Source organism: Xenopus laevis, chromosome 6L, assembly GCF_017654675.1.
Source record: "Xenopus laevis strain J_2021 chromosome 6L, Xenopus_laevis_v10.1, whole genome shotgun sequence".
Classification (NCBI taxonomy): Eukaryota; Metazoa; Chordata; class Amphibia; order Anura; family Pipidae; genus Xenopus; species Xenopus laevis.
Window position 1 is genome coordinate 17,907,578 of NC_054381.1, and position 20,763 is coordinate 17,928,340.

Consider the following 20,763-nt stretch of genomic DNA (forward strand, 5'->3'; position numbering starts at 1 on the left):
GCATTCTGTATAACAGGTCCCATAATAGACCCAAATAAGATTCTGGTCAACTGTAACTCTCTGATTCCCTTTTGGAAAGCCTGCAGTGCAAGTGACCTCCACCACCTGTTATTATAACGCTTGCTCCAGCCTGTTAGAGTTCCCTCTTGCACCTGTTATGCAAGGGATGGATCATACATTTTAATCACAGTAAAACCAAAGCACTAGCTGATTACATACATATGAATGCTTTCAGGCTGGGAAAGCAAGAACCTTATATCACATTGCATTATGCGCCTGCGTAACCTACAAGCAACGCACAGCCTTCTAATAAACAACAGGAATATCTGCAACCTTCATATTAAAGGGGTTGTTCACCTTTAAGTTCACTTTTAGTATGATGTAGAGAGTGATATTCTGAGACCATTTGCAATTGGTTTTCATTATTTATTATCTGTGGTTTTTGAGTTATTTAACTTTTTAATTCAGCATCTCTCCAGTTTGCAATTTCAGCAGTCTAGTTCTGATCCAAAAATTTTGGAATGAGCCATTCTAGAATATGCTAAAAGTTAATGTAACGGTGAACCACCCCTTTAAGAAAACTGTAGATCAGTTACTATAATAAAAGACTGCACTAGTAAATGAACCATCAAAGAAGATCTAAAGAATCTTCAGACAATTGTACTGGCCAATAAAGAATAAATAAGGGACTATTTTGTGAGATACTCACAGAATTGGAACACATTTCTTGCCATTCCCAGATGCGGTTACTTTCTGGAACCAACAGATGAAATGCATATTTTGAGGCAGAGAGATCCGATGTGGTCTCGAGAATCTTGTCGCTGTAGTGGTCACCATGGTTTCCGTTTAGGTTTGCCAATAGGGCTTGATGCCATAGGAAGTCAATTGGATAGTCAGAATTCACAATAAAACCGCCATCAGGTAAAGTGCAGTGGCAACTGTCATCCAGAGGTAGTGTTGTTGCCAGCGATTCATCCAGGAGCTCTTGCATTAGATGTAGTGCGGGCTCTTCCTTGGATTCTGAGCATTCTAGAGTGCAGAGAGCTTCCTGGGCCATATTGTGAATCTCATAAGAAGGTATAGCCACATACTCGTCGACCTGGCTTTGGTCATAATCTGCCCTGTTGGTACAGAGTCCATCACCCTTACCTAGCTGATTAGCATCGTCTTCTGCCTCAAAGTCATTCGGATTGTGATCCACATGGTCTTGTGTGGTTTCTGTTACCAACTGTCCAAGTTCATATTTGATGCTACAATCTATCTGCTCATCTGAAACTGGGGGTCTGGGTTGAATTAACTCGCTTTCGCCCAAGAACTCATATTCCAAAGAAGTTCCCGTATAGTAGGCACCCAAACCACAACTGGGCCCATATGTATCTTCTCCAGCTTCTTCTATCTGATCACAAAAACAATTCATTGTAGGCTTTTCCTCATTGTCCGGAAAACTTCTAAAAGGTGAATTTAGGTCAAAATAATTTACCCCACAGAGAACATTCCCTTCCGTGTCAAAAAATTCAGAACATGAAATCTCAGCTGGCAGATTTGCAGTACCCTCTTTAATAACTGGATTCATGTCCAGATCACTGGAAACACAAGCCAACAGCACGGCATTTGGATGTTGGCTCATGCGGGAAACATCACAGCTTATTAAAGTCTCTTCACTAATATGGTCTGGAGAAACAGTGCCCTGGATTTCTAAGCAGGGTAAACCCTCTGGTAGCCCGTTGGCTCCTAAAGGTCCCATATTATATGCATAGTGTTCTGGATCCTCAGTTGGAAAGCTCCTTAGATCTGTGTTGTCGTCAACAATTTCATGGTTACTGGGCATGGGGTGTGACTCTTCTGGGACAGCAAGCATTTTACATACATTCCTGACGTCAGGCTCTAATGTGAACATATTGTTCTGTAAACCTTCAGTTAAATCTGAATGACAATTGGATACAACACTGCTTTCATCCACAGACGCAGCACTACACAAGAACTGATCCTCGGTAAAGTGTAGCTCAACAGGATCTTCCAGATTTCTATCCAGATCTGTATTTAAGCATTTCACTTCTCTTTCCAGCAAACATACTTCAGTTAGACCATCTCCCATTGGGGACTGGGCAATCAATTTAGACTCCAATAAGAAGTTATCAACAGAGTTGCTAATAAAATCTTCAGTGCATGCTGGAATATGGTCATTGCTGAAGAGCACCTCTTGGTGCTTGATCGATTCCAAACTTTCGCCTTGCATAGCATTACAAAAATCCTTGTAATAAAGTGTATTGTGAATAGTGTTAAGGGCCGGCTGAATGTCATACTTTGTACAACCATCTTCAGAATCTTCTTCCCCCCTAAATTGCACAGATTCATTTAAAGAATATAGTAAATGGGTCAAATCACTGGCCGACTCATCTGTTCCTGAATCTGTACAATAAAGTGTATCGTGAATAGTGTTAATGGCCGGCTGAACATCGTACTTTGTACAACCATCTTCGGAATCTTCTTCCCCCCTACACTGCACAGTTTCATTTGAAAAATCTGAATAACAATTGGATACAACACTGCTTTCATCCACAGACACAGCACTACACAATAACTGCTCCTCGGTAAAGTGTAGCTGAACCGGATCTTCCAGATTTCTATCCAGGTCTGTATTGAAGCATTCCACTTCTTTTTCTAGCGAACATGCTTCAGTTAGACCATCTCCCATTGGGGACTGTGCAATCAATTTAGAGTCCAATAAGAAGTTATCAATAGAGTTGCTCATAAGATCATCAGTGCATGCTGGAAGATGGTCATTGTTGAAGAGCACCTCTTGGCACGTGATCGATTCCGAGCTTTCGCCTTGCATAGCATTACAAATATCCGTGCAATTAAGTGTATCGTGAATAGTTTTAAGGGCCGGCTGAACATCGTACTTTATACAACCATCTTCGGAAACTTCTTCCCCCCTACACTGCACAGTTTCTTTTGAAAAATCTGAATGGAAATTGGATACAACACTGCTTTCATCCACAGACACAGCACTACACAATAACTGCTCCTCTGTGAAGTGTAGCTGAACAGGATCTTCCAGATTTCTATCCAGGTCTGTATTGAAGCATTCCACTTTTTCTAGGGAACATGCTTCAGTTAGACCATCTCCCATTGGGGACTGAGCAATCGATTTACACTCCAATAAGAAGTTATCAATAGAGTTGCTCATAAAATCATCAGTGCATGCTGGAAGATGGTCATTGCTGAAGAGCACCTCTTGGCGCGAGATAAATTCAGAGTTTTCGATTTGCATACCATTACAAAAATCCGTACAATAAGGTGTATTGTGAATAGTGTTAATGGCCGGCTGAATGTCGTACTTTGTACAACCATCTTTGGATTCTTCTTCAATCCTACCTTGCACAGATTTATTTAAGGAATATAGTGTTGAATCATTGGCAGACTCATCTGTGCCTGAATCTGTACAATAAAGTGAATTGTGAATAGTGTTAATGTCCGGCTGAATGTCATACTTTGTACAATCACCTAATGGATCTTCTTCCCCCCTACATTGCACAGATTCATTTAAAGAATATAGTACACGTGTCGAATCATTGGCCAACTCATCTGTTCCTGAATCTGTACAATAAAGTGTATTATGAATAGTGTTAATGTCCGGCTGAATGTCGTACTTTGTACAACCACCTTCCGAATCTTCTACCCCCCTACATTGCACAGATTCATTTAAAGAATATAGTAAATGGGCCGACTCATGTTGTGAGAGCTTGTTTATCTCTTTGGGGAAAGGATCAATGCAATTCTGCTCTTTGGAGCATTTCTCATCACTTGCGTCATCGGAGAAAGAAACTGTATGTGATCCACCTTGGTCTGAGTTTAGCTCACGCTCATTTGCTCGTGTATCTACAGGGAGTTCTGTAGAATCATCGCCAACGCATTCTGGTTTTCCAGTATCAAATGTGAGCAAATCTGGCAAATTCACAGAAAAAACTGCCCCACTGGAAAACGTATGCACATTGCCAACATGGTTTAAATCCGATCTGACTGTGGGAGGCACAAAATCTGGCTCCAGAGGTTTATTTGATTGCTGGGCTACACCGTGTGCTGGGCTGTAGGTGCTTTCTACGACACCATCTGATCCCTCAGAGGGAGACGGATCCGGCTGCTTTGCCGAAGTAGATGACTCAGGCACTTCATCAAGTTTCAGATCATCAGCATCAACCACACAAATGCTATAAAACGTGTTGGTCCTAATATTTGTATTTTCACTTTCATCCGCAGAGCTGGCTAAGTGCAGGCTTTCAGCCATGTGTTTTTTTGTTTTACGGAGGTCTATTACAGCTTTGACCTGACAGATGTTGGTGGCATCATTTTCTTCACTCGCTTGTTCTGCTAATGAACCCTTCCATGTGGTCTGGCTTTCATCCAAGCCTTGTGCTTTTAAGGAGGGAGCTTCCTGCTGGCTCTGCTCTAGACTCAGCAACACGTGAAAAGGAGCACCCTGGTCACAACCCGCCGGTGAAACTTTTGCAGCAGCAGAATTAGAGGTTACGCCATTACAGGTCTCCTGCCCCTGTGAGTGTCGGCCCTTTAAAGCCTCTGAATCAAGTTGTGAGTGCATTTCACAGCTTAATCCTTCTCTGGTTTCTGCCTCTTTCAAACTGTCATACTTCGCCAATACATGAGGAGCACAGTTTAAAGGGTATAAAAAGTTGTCTGACCTGTATCGGCTTGCTCTCTGTGAAGGCTGACTCTCATCCATGCTGTTGTAACATGTATATCTTGAGCCCTTGCACCCATGACTTCCAAGGTCTGAATTTAAGTTGGAGAAAGGCACATCTCCTGGGATGGAAACGGCAGTTTTCAAAAAGCCTGATGATTTTTCTTCTGCGTGAAAATCCTCATTTTCTGAAGGAGGGCTTTGTCCCAAGTCATCACATGATGCTGTACTGAACAATCCAGTCTTTTCAATGGTTTTGCGTGGACACAACTCTTTACTAAAACAACAGCCCATTCTACAAGCATGCTCTGCTGTCGGCTCTTGCCGATGCTTTAACCAGACTACGACAGATTGCAATATCGCTTATTAAAAAAAAAAAAAAAAGGCCACTGCCAGGGCTGACAAAAATAGCCACTTTGCAGACAAACCGGCCACATGGCCCTGTCAGTCAAGTTACAATCCAAAGCATAGTGGATGCTCTGCATTCAAGGGCTATGCCAAGATACGAAAATGAGCAGCTGTCTGCTTTAAAAGTTGCAGAGTCCAGACAGGTTTTCAATGCAACACAATCCCTTCAGAGACACTGCTATTGGATGGGGGGGTCCGGCAGTCGAATAAGTGTGCAAATATTATGCAATGTTGGCATTACAATTCATTAAAAGAAAACTATACCCCCGAACAATGTAGGTCTCTATAAAAAGAGATTTCATAAAACAGCTCATATGTAAAACCCTGCTTCATGTAAATAAACCATTTTCATAATATACTTTTTTAGTAGTACGTGACATTGGGTAATCATAAATAGAAAATTGCCATTTTAAAGCCCCCTGGGATCCTAGGATTCACGGTGCACACAAACAAACCATATATGTTAGGTCACATGAGCCAATTAACAGACAGTGTTCTGTCTTTTGCTTCCACACTTCTTCCTGTTACAGTTAGAGCTGCAGTATTTCTGGTCAGGTGATCTCTGAGGCAGCACACAGACACAAAATGGTGGCTCAAGGGAAAACATGTAAAATGGCAATATTTGCGGTTATATATATTCCAGTTCAACAAGATTCTTTAACTTAATTTGATTTAAACTATATCTGTTTCTTAAGTATTCATTTTGGGGGTATAGTTTTCCTTTAACATAGAAGTACACAAACTGGGAATTCACCAAAGACTGAGGGGAGAATACAATTAAAACCATCCTTGATCTCTCGATCGATAAGGGAAGGTCCCATCAAGGTTTATGGCTCACCCAAGAACAATGCTCATGTACACAAGCCACCTGTGGGGACTAAGGAACAAAAGTTGTATCATACACTGCGCCCCAAAATCTTCAAGATATTACAACACGAGTCACTGAGATATCAAGAGAGCTTTTAAAAGGGTGGTTCCCCTTTCAGTCAACTTTTTGTATGCTATAGAATGGTCAAGTCAAAGCAACTTTTCAATTGGTCTTCATTATTTATTTTATATAGATATTTAATTATTTGCCTTTTTCTTCTGACTCTTTCAGGCTTTCAAATGGGGGTCACGGACCCCACCTAAAAAAACAAATGCTCTGTAAGGCTACAAATGTACAGGCAGTCCCCGGGTTATGAAGGGTCTGTAGGTTTGTTCTTAAATTGAATATGTAAGTAAGTTGAAATGGATTTACTTATTAAATGCAACAAGACAGGCGTTTGTCTTATTATTATATAGTATTTATTTTTACCTTTCTGTGCTCTGCAGTAGACAACACATGTCAGAGGGGATTGGGGCAGGCAGTTTATTAAAGCTAAATGCTAATAAAGGCCAAGAAAAACATAATACGTTAGTGAAACAGCCCCTGTCTGTAAGTGTGAGTTGTATTTAAGTTGGGTATATGTAACCAGAGGACTGTCTGTATTGTTATTGCTACTTGTATTACTCATCTTTCAATTCAGGCCTCTCCTATTCATATTCCTGTCTTTTATTCCAATCAGTGCATGGTTGCTAGGGGAATTTGGACCCTAGTAAACAGATTGCTGAAACTGCAAAGCTGCTGAATAAAAAGCTAAATAACTCAAAAACCACAAAAAAAAAAAAAAAAAAAAAAATGAAAACCAATGGTCTCAGAAAAGAACCCTCTACCCCCACCATTGGGGTGTAATACAGATATCCCTTGACTTACTATTAATAGAGGTATTTAGTCAAACAATAAGGTTTGTTATAACAATGTTTTGAAATATAAGTTTATTACTAAAATACTGTATAAACATATTGTTTGTGACCAATTCTATACAAATTTTAATAATTAATGTGATTATTAATGTCATTATGTGTTAATGTAAAAACCTTTACTTAGGCTTTTACCAAAAGCTGTAATTTAACTTGAAAAAACCCCCAATAAAAACTTATTGAAATTAGAAAAGAAGGCTCTACATTGTACTAGAAGTAAATTCAACCCCTTTAAACACATTGTGGAAAATGCCTAGTTGGAACACTATTTATCTTCATAAGGCAATTGATTCCCAAGCGTCTGACAATGAGAGGGGAAACATTATAAGCAGCACAGAGCTCACACACATTGCTCTCTCTTTTTATCTATAGGAGCCACTTTCTAAATCATGCTGCTCTGATGTCACTTCTGAAGCAATAAGTCTTTATTTGTTCATCTATGTTCCATTGATGCTTTTCCTTTAACCCCCCAGATATGCTATTAGGCTTCGGCATTATTGACTTTTACAAAGATTCAGGCCCAGGCAGTTTCTTTAAACCTGGCTGCAAATCAAGTTAATTAATGTAACTGCTTGAAAAGTGAACTAGGAAATGTTCCCATGAAATAAAGTAAGGAAATAACCAATTAAACTATCCTCATATGATGTAGAATTAAAGACTATGATGCAGTTAATCACCTGCCACAAATAAATATCCCTGTGTTACACTAGGGCTGGAGTCTGATGGAAGATGTTGAACGAACAATCACAATTTACAGCAGTTTTAGACTTCCTTTATCATAAACAAAAGGACATGTATGGGACCGGTTATCCAAAATGCTCAAGACCTGAGATTTTCCAGATAACGGATCTTTCCGTAATTTGGATCTTTATCCCTTAAGTGTACTAGAAAATCATGTAAACATTAAATAAACCCAATAGGCTGGTTTTGCCTGAAAAAAGGATAAATTATATCTTAGTTGGGATCAAGTACAAGCTACTGTTTTATTATTACAGAGAAATAAAATTGTTTTTTTAACAATTTGGATTATTTGGATAAAATAAGAGTATGGGAGATGGCCTTTCTGTAATTCAGAGCTTTCTGGATAAGGGATCACTTACCTGTACATACATAGAACAAAACTTTTTTTCCTTAAAAAAATTTTTTTATAGTAGCTTTTAGTATATAATGTAGAGAATGATATTCTGCAAAAATATTCAATTGGTTTTCATTTTTTATTATTTGTGGTTTTTGAGTTATTTAGCTTTTTATTCAGCAGCAGTTTTCTAGTTTGCAGTCTCAGCAATCTGGTTGCTAGGGTATAAATGACTCTAGCAACCATGCACTGATTTGAATAAGAGACTGGAATATGTATAGGAGAGGGACAGAAAAGCAATAACAATACATTTGTAGGCCTACAAAGCATTTGTTTTTTTTTTAGATGGGGTCAGTGACTCCAATTTGAAAGCTGGAAAGAGTCAGAAGAAGGCAAATAATTAAAATATAAAAAATAAACAATGAAGGTCAATTGAAAAGTTGCTTAGAATTAGTCATTCTATATAATACTAAAAGTTAACTTAAGTGAACCACCCCTTTAATTCTGCCATCAAACGTGACAAAAGCAGGGTTTTACTCATGCCCATTGTGTAAGTTTGTTGCTGCGATACACAGTTTTGCCAAGGAGATTAAACAATCTTGGTGCCTGTAAGTAATGCTGAGACACGGTGATGACAAATACACAAGGACAATATTAGCAATGGCATAGAACGTGCTGTGGTTGGAACACGCAGGAGGATTAGGCACTGATTTAAGGTGAACAATAGCCTAAATCAAGTCTTTTCAACCTAGCCAGAGGATCACAACACTTTAATATATCTTTATCCTAAATCACAGGCTGAGACATGGGGAAGCCTATCCTCCATATTCACATCCCAGGCTGAGACACGGGGAAGCCTATCCTCCATATTCACATCACAGGCTGAGACATGGGGAAGTCTATCCTCCATATTCACATCACAGGCTGAGACATGGGGAAGCCTATCCTCCATATTTACATCACAGGCTGAGACATGGGGAAGTCTATCCTCCATATTCACATCACATGCTGAGACATGGGGAAGTCTATCCTCCATATTCACATCACAGGCTCTGACATGGGGAAGTCTATCCTCCATATTCACATCACAGGCTGAGACATGGGGAAGCCTATCCTCCATATTCACATCACAGGCTGAGACATGGGGAAGTCTATCCTCCATATTCACATCACAGGCTGAGACATGGGGAAGTCTATCCTCCATATTCACATCACAGGCTGAGACATGGGGAAGCCTATCCTCCATATTCACATCACAGGCTGAGACACGGGGAAGTCTATCCTCCATATTCACATCACAGGCTGAGACATGGGGAAGCCTATCCTCCATATTCACATCACAGGCTGAGACATGGGGAAGCCTATCCTCCATATTCACATCACAGGCTGAGACATGGGGAAGCCTATCCTCCATATTCACATCACAGGCTGAGACATGGGGAAGCCTATCCTCCATATTCACATCACAGGCTGAGACACAGGGAAGTCTATCCTCCATATTCACATCACAGGCTGGGACATGGGGAAGCCTATCCTCCATATTCACATCACAGGCTGAGACATGGGGAAGTCTATCCTCCATATTCACATCACAGGCTGGGACATGGGGAAGCCTATCCTCCATATTTACATCACAGGCTGAGACATGGGGAAGTCTATCCTCCATATTCACATCACATGCTGAGACATGGGGAAGCCTATCCTCCATATTCACATCACAGGCTGAGACATGGGGAAGCCTATCCTCCATATTCACATCACAGGCTGAGACATGGGGAAGTCTATCCTCCATATTCACATCAGCCTCTACTCAGAGTAGGAAATTCACTTCATTGTCCGTATCGAGATCAGAAAGTAAACTCATTGGATCAGAGTGTATAAAATTCCCTCTGCATAAAACATGTGACTCAGAACACGTGCAGTATTTATACCTAATCTACCGTCACATATCCAATGAAACATACAATTGTTTATTCCAGAGTGCAATTAGTACACAGAGTGACGGGGTTAACTGTCACTTATCCTATGCCAGCGAGCTGAAACATACGCATGTAAAATCTCACAGAATAAATATAATAAGCCTCTATTCCTCCTTACGGATCACAGGCTCAGGTTACATGAGCAGCGAGCAAGGGAATGCAGAGACAGGTGCAATTCATATGTTCATACATGAGGCCACACATCTATGGAGTAAGAACTAGCAGGATACGTTTTCACCATAAATAGCCTGTTAGCAGATCTATATGTTAGGCCTCATCTGTCAGCAAAGCAGCCGCAGCGTATGGACTGGGAGGGCTTGACAAACTGTCACTTTACTGCTTCTGGCAACGAATCAATGAAACGTGGACGAGCAGCTGGCGACAGTGAACAAGTAATGCAAACCATCTGGTCAAAGAAGGGGGTGTTCACCTTTAAATTAACTTTTAGTATGATATAGAGAGTGATATTCTGAGACAACTTGATATTGGTTTTCATTGATTATTATTTGAGGGTTTTTTTTTTTTGAGTTATTTAACTTTTTATTCGGCAGCTCTTTGGTTTGCAGTTTCGGCAATCTGGTTGCTAGGGTCGACATTGCCCTAGCAACCATGCATTGATTTGAATAAGAGACTGCAATATGGATACGAGAGGCCATGAATTGAAAGGCGAGTAATAAAAAGTAGCAATAAAAATACATTCGTAGCCTTACCGAGAACTGCGATTTGAAAGCTGGAAAGAGTCAGAAGATGATGGCAAATAATGTAAAAAAATATAAAAAATAAATGATGACCAATTGAAAAGTTGTTTAGAATTGGCCGTTCTTGAACATACTAAAAGTTATATTAATGGTGAAGCACCTCTTTAACAAGCATTACGCTAGCACTGCATATCAGTGATTACAGTGGGAAAAGGAGGGGAAAAGATGATACCACCAAACACAACCAATCACATGCACAGAGTTGCCCCAGATCATAAAGCTGGCTAGCGGGCTGCTAGCATCTGGCTAGCGGGCTGCTAGCATCTGGCTAGCGGGCTGCTAGCATCTGGCTAGCGGGCTGCTAGCATCTGGCTAGCGGGCTGCTAGCATCTGGCTAGCGGGCTGCTAGCATCTGGCTAGCGGGCTGCTAGCATCTGGCTAGCGGGCTGCTAGCATCTGGCTAGCGGGCTGCTAGCATCTGGCTAGCGGGCTGCTAGCACCTATAACCCTCTGGCTGACAACAGTATAGTGGACCTGTAATGCAAAAAGCACTGGGCAACATGGTGAACTAGTGAACTTTTTAAGCAGTTTGATTAACAGGCCGACTGATATCCATGGCACAGATATATTGGACAGGATCGTGTACCCAGCACTACATGTAACATAACTAGTGCAACGTGATTTTTTCAGTATGGGTATAACCAGTGCGGTAGAGCAAATAAAAAGATGTAGGAAAAGGTGTGTTTTCCCTTTAAGATCTCTATAATGGGAGAGGTAGGCACCAGAATGGGTGTTAATAGACAGAGAATATGTTCTTTGTTTAAAGGCTTTTTTTTAAAGGCCAATCCAGTAATCCAGCTCATGGAAGGCTGTCCTGTGGAAAGGCATTTAGTTCTAGTGAGGCTGTTTGGAATCTCTCTCAGAGCAGGTAGGAGACCTGCCTGTGTGAGGAACTCCCAGAGGGGCTGGGGTGCCATTTTCCACTGCAAGGTGCGGAGAGAGGCGACAGCAAGTGACAGAGGCTGAGCAATCCCCCAAAAGAAATGGGAGTACAGGCGTGACCCCTACTTATGTGTTGGCTTACTGGTAGTCCACAAGGGGCCCAGTTTAGTAAGGGAACTCTTCATGTGTGAAGCTAGAGCCCAGTGGGCAGGATTTATTTTTATGATTTTGTTTTATATCCTGAAATGGTCACCCCTGTGTGTAAATAAACTGCCTTAAAAAGGAGAAAAGTGTCTGTTGTGGATCCCGCATCTTACATCAGCTTATAGCTAGCCTGCAGCCAGACTCATACGGCTCATCTAGAAGACTGGCAGGACCTGAGAAATAATGTACATAGTGGATATAGGACGAGCTATCTAAACTGTTCTGCCGTTTGCTTTGACAATTTGTGGACTTATCGAAAATCTCATTTGTGAGGTTTTTCCTACCAAAACAAAAAAAAAAAAAACCTTGAATGTTTTGCTTACTATTATTAAAAACATCTGAATTTTTATATAAAAAAAACCTCAATTGAATATAATCGTGGAAAAAACTCTTAATACCTTGTATTTGTGAGTTTACAAGCCCAAGAAAACTCGAAAACCTCAAATATGGCTTGAGTTCTGTCTAGGACAACTCCTGCCGGCTTCAAAATCAACTTGCAAGCTTTAAGATGCCAATGTTTTACATTCAAGTTCTTTTGCCCAGCAGTCAAGTTTTTAAAAACATAACTCAAATTTTAATTTTTATGCAGAAAATGTTGAAAAAATATGAATTCAAATGTTGGTAAATCAAGCCCTTGGTATGTAATTTAGTAGGGATGCACCGAATCCACTTTTTTGGATTCGCCCGAACCCCTGAATCCTTCGTGAAAGATTCGGCCAAATACAGAACCGAATCCGAACCCTAATTTGCATATGCAAATTAGGGGTGGGAAGGGGAAAACATTTTTTACTTCCTTGTTTTGTGACAAAAAGTCACGAGATTTCCCTCCCGCCCCTAATTTGCATATGCAAATTAGGATTCGGTTCGGCCGGGCAGAAGGATTAGGCCGAATACGAATCCTGCTGAAAAAGGCCGAATCCTGGCTGTATCCCGAACTGAATCCTGGATTCGGTGCATTCCTATAATTCAGTCACACATTGTTCCTTATTTTCCCCCATACCATTCAGCTTTGAAATTTAAACAGCTGTTGCCGGACTAAAAAACGCCAACTCAATTATAGGCACTACCCAAGTATATAATAATCTAATCGCAATAGTAAATCAAAAATAAAGTAAAATAACTCACATTCCCCCAATCTAGGAGCATGCGGTACAAACCAAACAAAGCGAGTATTCCAAAAAAAAAAAAAAAGTACTAAAACATTTATAAGGCCATGAAAACCAAAGGCCTAACGCGTTTCGTGCCTGCTGGGGCACTTACACATAGGCCTATGATCATTGGCTCCATTGCTGTCAGCCTGTTCCCTGTGCTTGCACCTGGAAGCAACACTTATTCCATTCAACTGGTGATTCACATTCTTGCTGGTGGGAAAGCATTTTAGTCGTCGCAGTAGCAAAGATTTCTTGCAGGCGACTAACTCTCCCTGTGTGTCACCACCCTTACAGATGTATGTAAGGGAGCTCATCTGCTTCTTTCAGCTTCCAAAACAAACAAAAAATTTGCAGACTGAAAGCAGTGGAGCTCTGTGTGCCCTCAGCTTCAAAGGAACAGTAACACCAAAAAATGAAAGTTTTTTAAAATAATGAAAATATCACGTACTGTTGTCCTGCACTGGTAAAACTGCTGTGTTTGCTTCAGAAACACTACTATAGTTCATATAAACAAGCTGCTGTGTAGCAATGGCGGAAATTGAAAAAAGGCTATAAATAGTGGATAACAGATAACACCATTAGGTTCAGGGCACACGCTCAGATTCGGGGGGGGATTTGTCGCCTGGCAACAAATCTCTTCTTTGGGGCAACTAATCTCCCCAAACTGCCTCCTGCTGGCTAGAATCGAAATCGTTGGTGGGGTGGCACTTGGAGCGCTTCGTTTTCTGAAGTTTCCTCGTGAGGCAACTTAGGAAAACGAAGCTCTCTCCGAGTGCCATCCCGCTGGCAACTTACATTCTAGCCGACGGGTGGCAGTTCGGGGAGATTAGTCGCCCCCGAAGAAGAGGTGATTTGTCGCAGGGTGACAAATCTCCCCGAATCTGAGCATGTCCCCTGACCCTTATGTTCTACAGAGTTTATATGCTGTGCAAGCTGAGCCTTTTCTCCTTTGAATGGCTGCCCCATTGCTTATTTATATAAACAATAGTAGTGTTTCTGAAGCAAACACAGCAGTTTCACCAGTGCAGGGCAACACTGCATTATATTTGTATTACTTTAAAACAATTACATTTTTTGATGTTACAGTTCCTTTAAGGTGCAATGTTTGCTACTGTTGTAGTAACAAAAAAGAAGCATGTATTGGAAAACAAACATCTGATTGGTTGCTTTGAGTTACCAGATAAACACATTGACAGCAGAACTCGGTACTTACGAGATGAGAACTGTCTTTGGCTTCTTGGACTTGCTGCACCTGCGGTTCAGCCACAACTTTAGTATCCTGATCAGAAGTCATGAGCCGTCTGCTTCTTGGCTCCTCAGAGAGAACGAGTCACCCCTAGAAAGCTAAACAAGCAAACATATCTATTAGCAACTCACTCCAAGCAGCTTCCCTTTCAAAAGGAGAACACTGGGATAAAGAACAGCATTTCTAGAAAAAAAAAAAACACTATAAACACAAACAATGTACTTTAATTATTAATATATATATATATATATATATATATATATATATATATATATATATATATATATATATATATATATATATATATATATATATAAATCTTTCTGTAAAACATCAGATTTTGTTATTTTGCACAGTGCAGAGCTCATGGCATAGAGTGCGTTACACGCAGAAAAAATATTGAAAAGATATACATATATGCGTTTTTCTTAAACAGGTTGTTCACCTGTGAGTTTAGTATTAGTCTGATGTAGAGAGTGATATTCTGAGACAACTTGCAATCAGTTTTCATTTTTTATTATTTGTGTTTTTTTGAGTTATTTAGCTTTTTATTCAGCAGCTCTCCAGTTTGCAATTTGGTTGCTAGAGTCGAAATGACGGCGGAAATTTGCCGCATGCCTATTTTATCCAATTGCATTAAAGTCATTGTCATAAGGTAATTGTCGTCGGCATCGCAATTGGCGCCGTTGAAAATTTGCTGCAGCACTGAAGCATGGAAATTTCAAATTCGCGCCTGGCGAATAAATTCGCCCATCACTAGTCAGTATCTCTTTAAGTCTACTGGAAAATCATGTAAACATTAAATAAACCCAATAGGCTGGTTTTGCCTCCAATAAGGATTAATTATATCTTAGTTGGGATCAAGTACAAGCTACTGTTTTATTATTACAGAGAAACAGGAAATAATTTTTTAAATTTTGGATTATTTGGTTAAAATGGAGTCTATGGTAGATGGCCTTTCCGTAATTCGGAGCTTTCTGGAGAACAGGTTTCCGGATTACGCATCCCATACTTGTAGATGAAATTGCAGAATTGCTCAGAAGGGCACTTTGAGAATGTGTCTATGGAAGAGTATATGGCCCTGTAAATCTTCAGTCCTTTTTAAGATCCATTCCCACGGTTACTAGTAGTCCCAAAGGAGTGATAAATATCCATAGGGATAAACAATTATGCACGCGCATACTAATAAACACATACGGTACCTGGGCACTAGTTAATCTACAAATCATGAGCCATAGTAGAATGCAATATTAACGGGGAAATATTTTGAAAATTAAATATAAAATGAAACTAAATACAATCAATTAAAAATTCTGCATTGCTTCTGAAATAATTAAGTTTATCCTCACTATTCCTCTCTCAGCATCTGTTTCTCTTCATTCTGTCTTCATGCAGTAGTTGGGTGTCAGCTGAATGATCCAATATATCTTATAGGGGGGTTCCGTTTCCTAACAGATGTATTAGAGCTCATGCAAATAACGGATTCCAGTACAAACAAAATAACTGCCTTTTGCACAAATCCTGCAAGTAGAGAGACAGGATTTCTGGTGATTTTAATAGAGTGAGCTCTAATACATCTTCTAGGCAAAAGGAGCCACCCTATAAGATATATTGGATCATTCATCTGACACCCAACTGCTGCATGAAGAAAGACTGAGGAGAAACAGATGCTGAGAGAGGAATAGTGAACATGAACTTGATTATTTCAGAAATGGTACAAAATTTTTAATTTTTTGTATTTAGAAAGTTTTTTATTTCAGTATGCTGAATCTTATATTAAATTTCTCGATAGTTCCCCTTTAAATGGACGACTAGTGAAGATATCCCTCTCTCGCCACAGAATAAAGCACCAGCCAGGGCGCTGTTTTTGCAAATACGTTAGAGCTAAATAGGAAGATAATGGGGCAGTTTTTATTTGCAGTCAGAATATTTGATGTAGTTCATGGAAACGGTTTCAGCTTCACTTGAACGACATCTCGTGTGCCTATAAATATGCATTTTATATGCCTTACAATGGGCTTGCCAATTAAAAGATGACGTAGTCACACATTTTACATGCTTTTATTGTATTGCATTTACAAGAAATCAAATAAAAACTGTTATAGCTGCTCTGCTGTTCCATGGAAAAATGCATGGCTGGCAAATTTCACGAGAGAATAGAATATGCAATACTTTTTGCAACGTGCTCCCATAAATCCCAATATTCATCTCTGTGAGTCAAATACTAGAAAAAAAAGGATAGCAAATTCTTGAATAAGTGCATCTGAATCCTGCTCAAAGTACAGGTATGGGACCTGTTATCCAGAATGCTCGGGACCTGAGGTTTTCCGGATAAGGATCTTTCTGTAATTGGGATCTTCATATCTTAAAGGGGTTGATAACCTTCCAAACACTTTTTTCAGTTCAGTTGTTATCAGATTGCTCCCCAAAAATAAAGCCTTTTTTCAATTACTTTCCATTATTTATTTTTTACGGTTTTTCCAAAGTATAAGTTTAAAGGGGTGTTCACCTTTAAGGTAACTTTTATTATGTTATAGAACAGACAATTCTAAGCCACTTTTCAATTTTTTGTTTTTTTATTTATTTTTTATAGTTTTTTGTCTTTTTCTTCTGACTCTTTCCAGCTTTCAAAAGGCTACAAATGTATTGTTATTGCTACTTTTTATTACTGAGCCTTTTATACAGGCCTCTCCTATTCATATTCCAGTCTCTTCAGTCAAATCAATGCATGGTTGCTAGGGTAATTTGGGCCCTAGTTTCCAGATTGCTTAAAATGCAAATTGAAGAGCTGCTGAATAAAAAGCTAAATAAAAACAAATTGCAAATTGTCTCAGAATATCACTCTCTATATCATACTAAAAGTTATCTCAAATGTGAACAACCCCTTTAAAGTTGAATGTTCCTGTCTCTGTTGTTACAGCTCAGTAATTCAGGTGCAGACTCTAATACAATTTTGCAACATTTGGTGGATACAATTAGGTTGCTACATTTAGTTGCTACATTTCTGGAGTATTAGCAACTATTGTATCCATTCTAACAGCTGCCTTTAATGAAACTAAAGCTGGCCATAGATGTTGAGATTTTTAAAAGATCAGATCCTGATCGTGAGACCACGATCTTCTCAGAACGATCGTACGAATTTACCATCAACTAAAAAGACCAATTTGCCAGGAAAACAATGGGGAGCTGCCTGCTTGGCCCTGCAAACAGATAGATTGAACTGGGACCGACAAAGATTTTTTGACCTGGCCGATCAATTTCCTGACAGATGTCGGACGAAAAATCGTAAGATGTACGATCGTTCGAATACCACTAACCGCACGATAATTTCGAAGGATCGGTCGGGCTTCCCTAAAATCGGTCGTTCGGCAAGAAGAATCGTCGCGTCTATGGGGACCATAAGGGATTCTGCTCAGCAGGGACAAAGATAAGAAATATCTCAACTATGTATCAATTTACAGGGTCGGCGACCCTCCTTCCCAGAACTGCTTTAGAAGGTGAAAAATTACACTTGACACTTCAATATTAGAAAAACTGTGATACAAAGAAAATAGAAAGTAATTTACGTCTACTAGAAAATTATGTAAACATTAATAAACCCAATAGTCTGTTTTTACTTTCAATAAGGATTAATTATATCTTAGTTGGGATCAAGTACAAGCTACTGATCCCATCTGTGTTTATCATCGCAAAAGACACACTTGCCAAATGCACGAGCGTGTAGTTGATGCGCATAATTGTAATTTTTTAGAAGTAGAAGCCAAATACAGTTCACGCAGACAACACCCAGAGAGCGGCACAGAATAAACAGCAAATATGAAACACAGTATCTACGATGCTGTAAATCAGGTATTTGACAGTTGATGGGCCGTAAATCATAAAATCAATGATCAGCTCACCTTTAAGTTAACTATTGGTATGTTGTGAAATGGTCTACTAACTTTAACTGGTGTGCGTTTCTTCATAGTTTAATAATTTGCCTTCCTCCCAGCTTTCCAATGGAGGTAACTCCAGCAACCACAAAAATGATGGCTCTGCGAGGCTAAGATTCTCTACTTTTTATTACTTATGTCCTTCTCTCGCTTCCTCATTCAAACCACTGCCTGGTTGTTAGGATAAATCAGACCCTAGCAACCAGATAGATGCTGACATTCTAAACTGGACGTGTACAGAACAGCTCATTGTCCCAGAAAAGCAGGTATCATATCAAAAGCTAATTTAAAGGTGTATTACCAATTTAATGAAATAAGAACAAACATATGTACCTGTCTTTGCAGCTTTTGTCAGTTTCTCCTAAAATCCCCCGAAACAATATGAAGTCCACAAGTTTGACTGCGTTGCACAACAACTGCACAATTACTGAACACTCTGCAAAGCAAGACATAAATAGATCAGATTAGTGCTGCGTGGTATGGATTTAACTTTAGCACAATAAGAATCTTTAGTTGAATAAGTCAACATTACATGGATCATTACCAATACAGGTAGGGGACCTGTTAATTTAGAATGCTGGGGACCTGGGTTTTCAGGATAAGGGATCTTTATGTAATTTGGATCTTCATACTTTAAGTCTACTTAAAAAAAAAAAAAAAAAGCTACCGAAGCAGTTTATTGCCAATAGCTGACATATTAAAGCTTGGTGTGGCATCACTTCCTGCCTGAGTCTCTCCCTGCTCACTCATAGCTCTGGGCTCAGATTAGAGCAGTGAGGGAGAGAGGAGCAAACTGAGCATGCTCAAGTCCAAGCCCTGGAGGTTTACGTTGAAAACAGGAAGTCGGATACAAAAGCCCATGTATACAAAATAGAAGGAAAGGTATGCTGTGTTTCTTTGGACTCAGAGCAGCATTACTTTGAGGGTTTACTGGTGTATTTATATATACCTTTATATTCTGATAAAGCTTAGTTTTAACCTTTCCCTCTCCTTTAAGCCTACTAAAAAACCATGTAAACATTAAACAACCCCAATAAGATTATTCTGCCTCCAATTAGGATAAATTATAACTCAGTTTGGATCAAGTACAAGCTACTGTTTTATTACTACAGAGAAAAGTAAAGATTTGGATTCTTTGGATAAAATGGGAGTCTACAGGAGACTTCAGAGCTTTCTGGATAACAGATCCCATATATGTACTAGAATAATGAGCTATTAATTCAGTGTCTCCCAGATTGTGGGACTGACCCACTGCCGTCACAAGTTGCGGGGGTGTAACACATGTATAATACCTGTACTAGATATATTTTACACAGAAGCAACTGTAGACAGTGAAATGGCTGTAAAGAGTGCAGGGGATACACACACTGTGGCCTTTATGAAACCCTGGTATAACATTAAACCACACCCAACACAAGCCAATGTGGCCAGATTTTCAAGTCCAGCAAGAAGAAAAGTCATACAGCAAGCATTGTTGTAATTAGCAGCGTTGTTGCTACTTATTTAAAAAAAAAAAAAAAAAATTATATATATATATATATATATATATATATATATATATATATATATATATATATATATATATATATATATATATATATATATCTATATATATCTATATCTATCTATATCTATATCTATCTATATCTATCTATATATATCTATATATATCTATATATCTATATATCTATATATATCTATATATATCTATATATATATATACTAAAGTATTTCTGCTTCGGAAAAAAATGTAAAAACCTCTCATCTTTCCTAAGCAGAAGAACATCAGAGCAGCCTCTTTTTTTCTCCTAAAAACTTCCTTGACTACTTGGTGGTCAGAATGGTGGGAAAATTACCAGCAGGTGGCGCTGTAACAAAATGCATTCATATTAACAGTACATGTATCCCTTAATGTCTTGGAATAAAAACAATAAATAATGAATGTAAATTACAAAAGTGCTTAGCCCCCTCGTCCGTTTTAAATTCACTTATTTTAAAGGTTTACTTATCCTTTAAAGGAGTTGTTCACCTTTAAATTTAACTTGTAGTATAACAGACATTGAGATTCTGAGACAATTTGCAACTGGTTTTAATTATTTAGTTTTGATGTTTTTTCAGTTACTTAGATTTTGGTTGAGAAACTCTCCAGTTGGAAGTTCAGCAGCTATCTGGTTGCTAGGGTCTTATTAACTAGAATATAAATAGGAGAGCAACTGAATATAAAAGATATGGTATAAGAAGTAACAATAAAATAGCAGCTTCAAAAAGCAATTTTTTTTTTGCCTGCCAGGGTCAGGGACACCCATTTGAAAGCTGGAAAGACGTAGAAGAAAAAGACAACAACAAAAAAGAACCCTATAAAAAATAAATAATGAAGACCAATTGCAAAGTTGCTAGGAACGGGACATTAGACTATAAAATTAAAGTAAACTTAAAGGTGAACTGCCCCGTTAAAGCAACTGCATTATTTTGAATAAATGCAAAAATATCTTACACAGCTTTTATGAACCCGCATATATGATGGAGAAGACGCTATAAAATATTTGATTTATTTAGATTTGAGTATTGTTCATACCATGTACTGTTTAGTGAAACTGTGAATGACAAAACTGCTTGTTATGGGGGCAGATTCTGTCGAGCGGAGTTC

General features: G+C 39.1%; 1 protein-coding gene across 4 annotated transcripts in view; it reads right to left on the bottom strand.

Annotated features, from left to right (window-relative positions):
• Positions 1-20,763, bottom strand: part of larp4b.L (La ribonucleoprotein domain family member 4B L homeolog) — a 56,481-nt gene that overhangs the window by 25,380 nt on the left and 10,338 nt on the right. Inside the window, exons 1-3 of one of the 4 annotated variants that reach the window (XM_041565810.1) lie at positions 19,875-19,893; positions 18,450-18,552; positions 14,152-14,282 (exon numbers count right to left, since the gene is read on the bottom strand). In XM_041565810.1, the coding sequence (XP_041421744.1) occupies positions 14,152-14,232 (81 nt within the window). In that variant the 5' untranslated portion in view covers positions 14,233-14,282; positions 18,450-18,552; positions 19,875-19,893. Of the gene's footprint in view, positions 1-709; positions 5,044-14,151; positions 14,283-18,449; positions 18,553-19,874; positions 19,894-20,763 lie in introns of those variants that run through there. The other 3 variants (XM_018267158.2, XM_018267159.2, XM_018267157.2) reach the window with 3 other exon arrangements.